Source organism: Musca vetustissima, unplaced genomic scaffold, assembly GCF_032173495.1.
Source record: "Musca vetustissima isolate MV318-11 ecotype Yass unplaced genomic scaffold, APGP_CSIRO_Mvet_v1 utg437352, whole genome shotgun sequence".
Classification (NCBI taxonomy): Eukaryota; Metazoa; Arthropoda; class Insecta; order Diptera; family Muscidae; genus Musca; species Musca vetustissima.
The window spans coordinates 8204-19387 of record NW_026880774.1 but is presented as its reverse complement, the minus strand read 5'-3'; the positions used below and the strand labels follow the sequence as shown (position 1 = coordinate 19387).

General features: G+C 31.1%; 1 protein-coding gene across 1 annotated transcript; it reads left to right on the top strand.

The window, feature by feature from the left end:
* Nucleotides 1-7715: 7715 nt before the first annotated feature.
* On the top strand, nucleotides 7716-8492 carry LOC133326594 (uncharacterized; the record flags this gene model as incomplete). Its single annotated transcript, XM_061535222.1, has 1 exon — nucleotides 7716-8492. A coding segment is annotated over one exon (767 nt), but the record flags the coding sequence as incomplete, so codon positions are not given.
* Nucleotides 8493-11184: the final 2692 nt, after the last annotated feature.

The window sequence follows — 11184 nt, the reverse complement described above, 5'->3', positions numbered from 1 at the left end:
TTTGGTGCACCATTTACCTAAAATCGGGCGAAACTATATATGGGAGCTATATCTAAATCAGGACAGATTTTCACGAAACTTGGCAGACATCATTCTAGGCTCAATTCAGTACGTTATGCCAAATGTCGTGCAAATCGAAAGATATATAGGGACTTTGGTGCATCATTTACATGAAATCGGACGAAACTATATATGGAAGCTATATCTAAATCTGGACCGATTTTCTCGGAACTTGGAAGACATCACTCTACGCTTAATTCAGAACGATTTCGTGCAAATCGAAAGATATATAGGGACTTTGGGGCACCATTTAAATGAAATCGGACGAAACTATATATGGGAGGTATATCTAAATCTGAACCGATTTTATCAAAACTTTGCAGACATTACTCTAGGCTCAATTCAGTACGTTATGCCAAATTTCGTGCAAATCGAAAGATATATAGGGACTTTGGGGCACCATTTAAATGAAATCGGACGAAACTATATATGGGAGGTATATCTAAATCTGAACCGATTTTATCAAAACTTGGCAGACATCATTCTAGGCTCAATTCAGTACGTTATGCCAAATTTCGTGCAAATCGAAAGATATATAGGGACTTTGGCGCACCATTTACATGAAATCGGACGAAAGTATATATGGGAGCTATATAGAAATCTGGACCGATTTTCTTGAAACTTGGCAGACATCACTCTAGGCTCACTTCAGTACGTTATGCCAAATTTCGTGCAAATCGAAGGATATATAGGGACTTTGGTGCACCATTTACCTAAAATCGGGAGAAACTATATATGGAAGCTATATCTAAATCACGACCGATTTTCACGAAACTTGGCAGACATCATTCTAGGCTCAATTCAGTACGTTATGCCAAATTTCGTGCAAATCGAAAGATATATAGGGACTTTGGGGCACCATTTACATGAAATCGGACGAAACTATATATGGGAGCTATATCTAAATCTGAACCGATTTTCTCGAAACTTGGCAGACATCACTCTAGGCTTAATTCATTACGTTATGCCAAATTTCGTGCAAATCGAAAGATATATAGGGACTTTGGGGCACAATTTACATGAAATCGGACGAAACTATATATGGGAGCTATATCTAAATCTGAACCGATTTTCTCGAAACTTGGCAGACATCACTCTAGGCTTAATTCATTACGTTATGCCAAATTTCGTGCAAATCGAATGATATATAGGGACTTTGGTGCACCATTTACATGAAATCGGACGAAACTATATATGGGAGCTATATCTAAATCTGGACCGACTTTCACGAAACTTGGCAGACATCATTCTAGACCTAAATGATTAGGCTGTACCAAGTTTCGTGCAAATCGAAAGATATATAGGGACCGTTTACATTAAATCGGTTAAATATATATATGGGAGCTATATCTAAATCTGAACCGATTTTTCCCAATTTCAATAGGGTTCGTCCTTGGGCCAAATAAGTGACTTGTGCCAAATTTCATCCAATTCGGATCATAAATGCGACCTGTACTTTGTTTACAATTTAACATGGACAGACAGACGGACAGACGGACAGACGGACAGACGGACGGACGGACGGACGGACATGCATAAATCGACTCAGAAAGTGATTCTATGCATATTCTCAAAAGGAACCATGGGTCTATCTCGATTATTTTTGCCTGTTACAAACATATGCACAAAGACATAATACCCTGTACCACAGTGTGGTGAAGGGTATAAATATTAATAGTTGACAAAATTCTTGCTACAAAATTAAGAATTATTTCACTTATTTGAAATATTATATTTTACTGCGGGAGGATTCCGTAGATCAATATTTAAACATCGTCCCAATTAATGGTCCCGACCGATACTTTCCGAAGTGGCTGTAATTTTACATTTCTGTTTATCAGAGAGGTATTCTCAGATTTTTCAAAACATCCGAACATAAGAATTAGTCTATCTGTCATAATTTTTCGAATTTTCAGACAGATTTCTTTATCAAGATGAACAATAATCAATTGTAGAGAAAATTTAAAATGTAATGTTCAAGTGAATAGGGAACAAACGTAAATTAAGCGCCCTAAAGTATGCAACACGAAAAAAGTATATATTGTTTCAAAACCTATGTTGCTTTGTCATTTTAAATTTATAAATTTAAGAATGTTTGCTTTTTCATATAAAAATATTGTAAATGTACATAAATATGAGGTTTGTGGAATAATTTGTTTAAGCCTTGAGTCTTCTTTAAACCTTGATTTGTTGGAAATACTTTCAGATGAAACGCTTCCTTATTATATTACAGATATTAACCCTTTCCGTATTTTTGTCGAATATATTCGACATTTAAAAGTACTCTCTTTCTTTGCGATTTTTCGGTTATCATATGTACCGTTACTATTGATGTTTTTGTTTTTGCTGAATAACAGAAGAAACTGGCCGAGGTTTAAAATGACGGTTGCTATTTTTTCTAAACTGTGTCCCTTTATATGATTTTAAATACAAAATTTTAAATTTTTATTCCGACAAAATTTTTTATTTGACACGGAAAGGGTTAAATATAATAATATGAGAAGCAAATGTTCACTTATTTGAAATATTTGAAAGGTTAAAGAAAATGAAGGTTGGAGTTTATATTTTACAGCGGGAGAATTCCGTAAGCATCGTCCCAATTAATGGTCCCGACCGATTCTTTCCGAAGTGGCTGTAATTTTACATTTCTGTTTATCTGAGAGGTATTCTCAGATTTTTCAAAACATCCGAACGAAAGAAGTGGTCTATCCTGTCATAATTTTCCTCTATAATTTTTCGAATTTTGAGACAGATTTCTTTATCAAGGTGAACAATAATCAATTGTAGAGAAAATTGAAAATGTAATGTTCAAGTGAATAGGGTTCAAACGTAAATTAAGCGCCCTAAAGTATGCAACACGAAAAACTATATATTGTTTCAAAACCTATGTTGCTTTGTCATTTTAAATTTACAAATTTAAGAATGTTTGCTTTTTCATATAAAAATATTTCAAATGTACATAAATGATATAATCATCCCATATGAGGTTTGTGGAATAAACCTATATTACAGTATTTTCAGTATTTTTGTCGAATATATTCGACATTTAAAAGTAATCTCTTTCTTTGCGATTTTTCGGTTATCATACGTTTTTGTTTTTGCTGAAAGACAGACGAAACTGCCCGAGGGTTAAAATGACGATTGCTATTTTTTCTAAACTATGTCCCTTTATATGATTTTAAATACAAAATTTTACATTTTTTATTCCGACAAAAATTTTTGTTTGACACGGAAAGGGTTAAATATAATAATATGAGAAGCAAAATGTTCACATTGACATAAATTATAAGTTTTATTTTTAAACAAGTAAAAAGTATCAGTATATACACCTGTAGTGCCGACAGATATATACCCTAAGCCTATGAACCAACCAACTAATTCAACGAGGTCTATTGTAGAGGAGGAGTTTTTTCATTATAAATACAGTGGCTCAAAAAAAAAAAAAACAAAACCGTGATAGCATGTACAAATTTTTGCAATAGAAAAAAATATCTGTAATAATACAATTAAATAATAATCAAATTATATTTTTTTCGCGTCAAAATTAAAGTGGGACATCTGGCATCACATTCACTAACTCTCTACATTTATTTTATTTTTCTATATGGCAAAGCTTCATACTTTTTTTGTAACAACTAACGATTTCGAAAAGAGTTGCTGATATTTATATTTCATAACAACTTCCAAATTGGGTTGACAAAGTGGTCAAACTTTTGCGGAGATTAGACAACTAGTTATAAACCAGTTCGAAGACGGTAAATCGGTCGGAGATATTAGAAAAATCGTGAATAATATTATAATAATATTATTCATAATATTAATAAGTACCTCAAAGCTCACTGCCATGGTGTCACACTATCCTAAAAATCCTAAATCCTGAAACAATTCGAAACATACTCAGAAGAAATAGCATTCATTGAAGGTTGGCTCGAAAAAAAACACTAATAAGCGAAAAACAAGAAAAACAGACTGAAATTTGCAAAAAAATATCAAAATAAAAAATTGTCATTTTGGAAGACAGTTTTATTTACCGATGAAACCTTGTTCGATCTTATGGACCCTCATATGTCTGAAGACGACTAAATGAGGAGCTCGGAGAATGTAATTTACCAGCGACTATTAAGCTTGGTTGTGGATCGATTAGGGTATGGGGTTGCAAGAACAAAAATATTTTGTCTTTAATTCAATTTATTTTATGTACAACCTTAGACAATTAAAATGAAATTCCAATTATGTTTTAAAATTCTAATAAATTAAGATTTAAAGTCATCCCGCTACCAAGAGGAAATAGTTCGTAATCAGAAACTCGTCCATTCCCAGCTCTCCAGTAACTAGTTCCACTTTACACCCCCTTAACAATGTATTTAACTGTTTACTTAAACATGGGGATGTCATAGGAGGCAACCAATTGACACTCCTTCGCTTACCGTAGTACTATACTAGTAATTATATTCTGGAAATAAATAACAATGATTATAATATTATAGTAAACAAGAGGAAATATATGTCTAATACCTTACCTAAAAGAACATTGCAAAAATTACTATACTAATTAATTTACCAGAGTCTTTGTTCTGTAATGAAAATATAATATAATATATTCAATAGAAATAAATTATATATAATTATATATAGAATTACTTTCATATACATCTTTCCGCTTGAGTTCTAAATCATTTGTTTTGCGTGATATATTTCACAATTTGATGCCACCGCACTTCAAGACGATCACAAAAAGACTGGTTATTTCCAAACAAAATTCGTCTTACATTCATGGAGAATAACGGACTTTTTATGCAGACCAACCACAAAAAACCGTGGTTTTTTCTTTAAGATCGCAAGAGAATCCTTCTCGTTTACTACAGGATAAAAAGGTAGTCAATTGGTTCGGCTGATATTACTTTAGGATCAAATTTGAACCTGGTACGGTATAACTAGTGCTGGGACTAGCTACATAACATAAAAAAATAGTTTTTGTGGCTGTTGGGAGAGAATGTTTAAATATGTCGTCGGAGATATAATTGTGCATTTTGAATGTGTAAAAAAATTAGATCCGTACATAGTTTATATTTGTTGTTTTTTAATTGTCTACTAGATAAAATGTTTTGCCTTTAGTTAAAATTAAAAAAATGTCAAAACTAAATTACTCCTGAATATTGACAACAGATTTAACCTGTAATAACATATTTACGAAGATTTATACTCCTACCTTGTGTACAGAGTGTAGCTAAACTTTTGAATAAATTAATAAAAAATATTGTAGGAAAATTGAAATGCATAATTTTATTGATATTTATTTTAAAAACATGTTATTAGTTGTGATATTTCAGTAAATCTTTGTTTTTTATTTATAAATATATACATATATTTTATATAATAAACATATGCTGTGTTATTAAACAGTTATGCGTTATAATTTGTATTTAACTTTATATGAACATTTTTATTTATTGTTATATACATAAATAATTAATTGTATATCCACGTTTCTAAATCACATCAGTTCGAATTATATATCTAGACCTCGGATTTTTGCATATTTTTTATGCTTTATCCGATTGGACTCAAATTTTGTATTTAGGCGTTTCATGCTTTAATTGATCGATATTTGGGGTCATGTCAAAAATATGCAAAAAATATGCAAAATATATGCAAAAAATATGCAAAATATATGCAAAAAATATGCAAAATATGCAAAAAATATGCAAAATATGCAAAAAATATGCAAAATATGCAAAAAATATGCAAAATATGCAAAAAATATGCAAAATATGCAAAAAATATGCAAAATATGCAAAAGATATGCAAAATATGCCAAAATATGCAAAATATGCACGGTATGCTAGGTCGATATGCGATAAATATATGCAAAAAATATACAAAATATGCATTGTCGATATGCAAAATATGCAAAAATATGCAAAATATGCAAAAATATGCAAAATATGCAAAAATATGCAAAATATGCAAAAATATGCAAAATATACAAAAATATGCAAAATATATGCAAAATATGCAAAATATGCAAAAATATGCAAAATATGCAAACATATGCAAAATATGCAAAATATGCAAAAATATGCAAATATGCAAAAATATGCAAAATATATGCAAAATATGCAAAAATATGCAAACATATGCAAAATATGCAAAATATGCAAAATATGCAAAATATGCAAAAATATGCAAAATATGCAAAATATATGCAAACATATGCAAAATATATGCAAAATATGCAAACATATGCAAAATATGCAAAGATATGCAAACATATGCAAAATATGCAAAATATGCAAAAATATGCAAAATATGGAAAAATATGCCAAATATGCAAAATATATGCAAAAAATGCAAAATATGCAAAATATGCAAAAAATATGAAAAAATATGCAAAATATATGCAAAATATGCAAACATATGCAAAATATGCAAAAATATGCAAACATATGCAAAATATGCAAAATATATGCAAAAATATGCAAAATATATGCAAAATATGCAAACATATGCAAAAAATATGCACGGTATGCTAGGTCGCAATATTAAAGATAGAACTTTGAAATTTTGCACATATATTATTATTACTCCTAGGATGTTTGGTATTGGAAATGGGATATATCGGTCCACGTTTTAGTATATCGCCATATAACGGTTATATATGTTTGCATGTTTTATACATATATTTAGCAAATTTTTCATAATGCCCCAAAAATCTAACAGTTGAACCATGAAACGCATACATACACAATTAGATTTCTATAGGTTAAAAATAAAGAAAGCACACAAATTCGAAAACTACCCTGAATTTTTTTTTTTGATTAAAATGATTGCATATGTGAAATATGTTGCTCATATTTGCACATATTTTGCATATTTTTGCCTATATTTTTCATATTTTGCATATGTTTGCATATGTTTGCATATTTTGCATATGTTTGCATATTTTGCATATTTTGCATATGTTTGCATATTTTGCATATATTTTGCATATTTTGCATATTTTTGCATATTTTGCATATTTTTGCATATTTTGCATATTTTTGCATTTTTTGCATATTTTGCATATTTTGCATATTTTTTGCATATTTTGCATATTTTGCATATGTTTGCATATTTTGCATATATTTTGCATATTTTTGCATATTTTGCATATTTTTGCATATTTTGCATATTTTTGCATATTTTAGCATATATTTTGCATATTTTATGCATATGTTTTGCATATTTATTGCATATCGACCTAGCATATTTTGCATATTTTTTGCATATTTTGCATATATTTTGCATATTTTGCATATTATTTGCATATGTTGCATATATTTTGCATATTTTTTGCATATTTTGCATATTTTTTGCATATTTTTTGCATATCTCGTGCATATGCAAAATATGCAAATATGCAAAAAATTAAAAAATATGAACCCTTCAAATAATTCTAAATCCTTTGAAACGAATTTGTGTCCAATCAGAATTTCGATATCTTCACTATTAAAAAATATGCAAATATGCAAAATCCGAGGTCTATATATATCACATCTAAATTATTCAAATATTTTTTCTTAAAATATACATATTACTATATATAAATATTATTTTCAAAACAATGACAAAAATTTTCAAATTTCTTAACTAATATATTCTTATTTAATTTCTAGCTAATCTAGCTAAAGGTGATACATTGGACTCTCCTACTGAGAAAACGGTTACTGATACTAAAGATGCATCTCCCGAACGGCGTATTACTTTTACCATAAGTAGCGATTCTTCGCCTGAGGGCAGTATGACCTTGTCACCGAAAAAATTCGACTCCATTGCCGAAGAGGACACACCTTCAGTTGTCGATGCTGGCAAAGACGAAGATGAAAAAGTAGATGAAGTAATTCTACGACCACGTCTCATTGATCGTCATCCTCATTTAATGCCACCATCCGGCATTACCACTACACCACGTAAAGTTTTGCGCAGCGCCAAGAGTGTACCACACTTCAATGTTCGAACAGCAGCTAGTGAAACAGATATATTCGCCATAACCGGCTCGGGCAATCCCATTAGTATGACACCAGAAGTTCCGTCCATATCGTTTAGTAATTTGCCCAAACACTATGAAGATACACCGACAATTGAAAAATATCGCGTCTCACAATCACTGTATTCAATACAAACGGCAAATGCCGCTCGTGCTGAAGATTATTCAATGCCGCGCTACTTCCGCAAATCGGCCATGATAACGGCCAGTAGTGAAGTATTGTCGGGAACAGGTCCAACGACAACACCCTCGGCTTCTTCTTCGCGTGAAGAAGTCCGACGTCCCGAGAAGGAGAAGAGCAAACGTTTGCAAATGTTGAGAGGAGCCTTGCCACCGTTACTTATACATTCCGTGTCATTCCGCAAAACCCGTGAAGAGGGCAAACAAGTGGATTAATTATTTAAACAAAAAAAAACACTATTTTTATTATTACATATTTTTTACAATTGTAATTTGTATGTAAATACATATGAAAAGTATTTTCGTATCATTTTCTCTCTAATCATCGTTTATAAGGTTTCAAAATATTGCCTTAATTTTTTCAAACAACATATTATATTTTTTTGATTATATTTATCAGTTTTTAATTGTTTTGATTTTTGATTATCTTTACAGTATTTAATGTATATATTTTAATAAATTTAAAATTAAAAAATTAGTTTTATTTAATAAATTAGTTTGCCAAATGTGGGGTAAGTTTTGAAAAAATGTTGTATGTTAGAACTTAATAAAATTACTTTTTTTCTTAAATATCCATACAAGGATTATTAACCATTTGTGCCAGAATTTTTTTTTCCGTAATCATAGAAGTATTTACTGTTCACAGATTCAATGCAACTATCATAAATAGGATATGAACATCCTTGCTTTCGGAAGATACAGTACATTCTTTCTGAAAAATAAAAGTCCAATATCAAGAAAACCAAATGCAAAATCGACGGAAAAATCATTTTTAATTGTTTTCCTTATTATTTTTTACAACAATCAAAAATAATTATGGTGGCCGAATTCGTACAATTCGAATACAACGCGATTAAAATACACTGGACTGTATACACAAATCAGTACTGTACACAATTTTGCCTCTTCTCAATGCTGAAAAGCTCATAACTTTACCAAAAAATTTATTTCTTTTTCGATTTTTCTATTGATATGTGTCGACAATAATAAGGTCTTGACATATGAAATCCAAAGAATATATACCTACTAGCTGCATATTAAATAAAACTTCTAAAACATTTTGTTGCCTGTGGGCAACATTGGGCCACAGCGGATTAATAATTCTTAGACATCTCTAATAAATGTAAAATAGAATTCCCTCTATGACATGGTTTAAACGTCCTCAATGGCGTTGAAAAAATTAAATTGTATCTGGTCCGGTCTGGTCCTAATATTCAGTATTTGACCTATCATCAGTTAAAGTTTTTTTCTTAAAATTCCAATCAGTCCGTTGTATTCGTAGGAAAGCAATGACACCATCCATGTACAGTATATTCCATATATAGTATATTTGTGCCCTTGGTATTACAAACAGTACCATATATGGGCAATATTGCCAATTTTTTAATATTAGTTTCGGAAAAAAGAAAAAGACTTTATTTAACATGCTTCGGAATGTCCGATTTGGGCGAAATATGCACCGTTTTCTGTATGATTTGTTGCCATTTTAAAGGTAACTTCATAATGCCTCTCTCATAAAAGTCCTGCTCTCTATTCTCAAAAAAAAAAACTGTTGTAGTCCGGACGGTATGGCGGATGCATTAAAACTTCCCAACCAAGCTCCCGAAGTTTCTGGCGAGTCACTGTAGATGTGTGTGGCCTAGCGTTGTCCTGGTGGAACACGCACATCTCCTGTTAGACAATTCTGGCCGTTTCTGGTCAATTGCTATCTTCAAACGGTACAGATGTTGACAGTAGAGATCAGAATTAAGAATTTGGCCATACGAAAGCAACTAATAATAAATAATTCCAGTTCCACCAAATGCATAGCAGAACCTTCCTGGCCGTTAGTCCTGGTTTGGCCACCGTTTGATGTGCTTCAGCGCTCTTTGACCACGATCGTTTTCGCTCAGGGTTATCGTATGTGATCCATTTGCCATCTCCAGTCACCATCCGTTTAAGAAATGGGTCTATCTCATTCCATTTGGCCAAGGCTTCGCAGATGGAAATTCGATCCAAACTATTTTTTCTATTAATTTGTGTGGCCCAAACATCAAGCTTCTTTTTGAATTCAGCTTTGTGTAAATGGTTTAAACTGTTTTATGGTCGATCTTTAACATGTCGGTTAACTTCGACCATTTCTTGGATTTTATTGACATTTTCGACGATCGGCCTAATGAATTTCTTTTTTCCAAACCTAATATTTGAAAATCTTCAAAATTTGAAATCGAAACTGTAATTAATGTTGTGTTTAACATTAAACACTGCCATCTGTATGTAAAAACGTGTCTCAAGTTTACAACATTTAATGGAATATAGATGGCACTATACATTTTGTTTTGCTTTTGTCGCAGTAAACTAATAACAAACGAGACAATAGAAGAAAGGAGAAAATAGATACAATTGTTTTTTTCCACTAATTCCCAATTTATATTAGACGAGTTTACTTGCGGCAAGTCTTTGACTGTAGGAGAGGGGCAAGGGGAATAGAAATGGAAAAAAAATTGCTCGTACCGACAATTTTCTGGCAATTCGTTTTGTGTATTTCGTGTTTGTTGACATTTTATATTTATTTAAATTTAAAAAAACTATTGACATCAAATGAAAAAAGAAATATTTTCGAAACCGAATTGCCTTGTATAGACGCATGGAGCAAGTTCAAAAGGGAACGACAATAATTGCCGCAAGTAAACTCGCCTAATATAAATGAGGACTAAGCAACTTTATGTATGTATTTATAACCAGTGTTGTCAAAACTTTGTCGATAAAAATGCTAGATTTTGTTTAAAAAAATGCTAGAAAGTTCTAAAAAAATTAAAAAAGTGCCAAATAAAAGTGCTAAAATGCGGATAGCTAATAATGAGAACTATATTTCTTAAAAATTCATTATACAAACTAGGTAGAGTGAGTGTCTTTAAATTTGCATGCAACACCTCGAA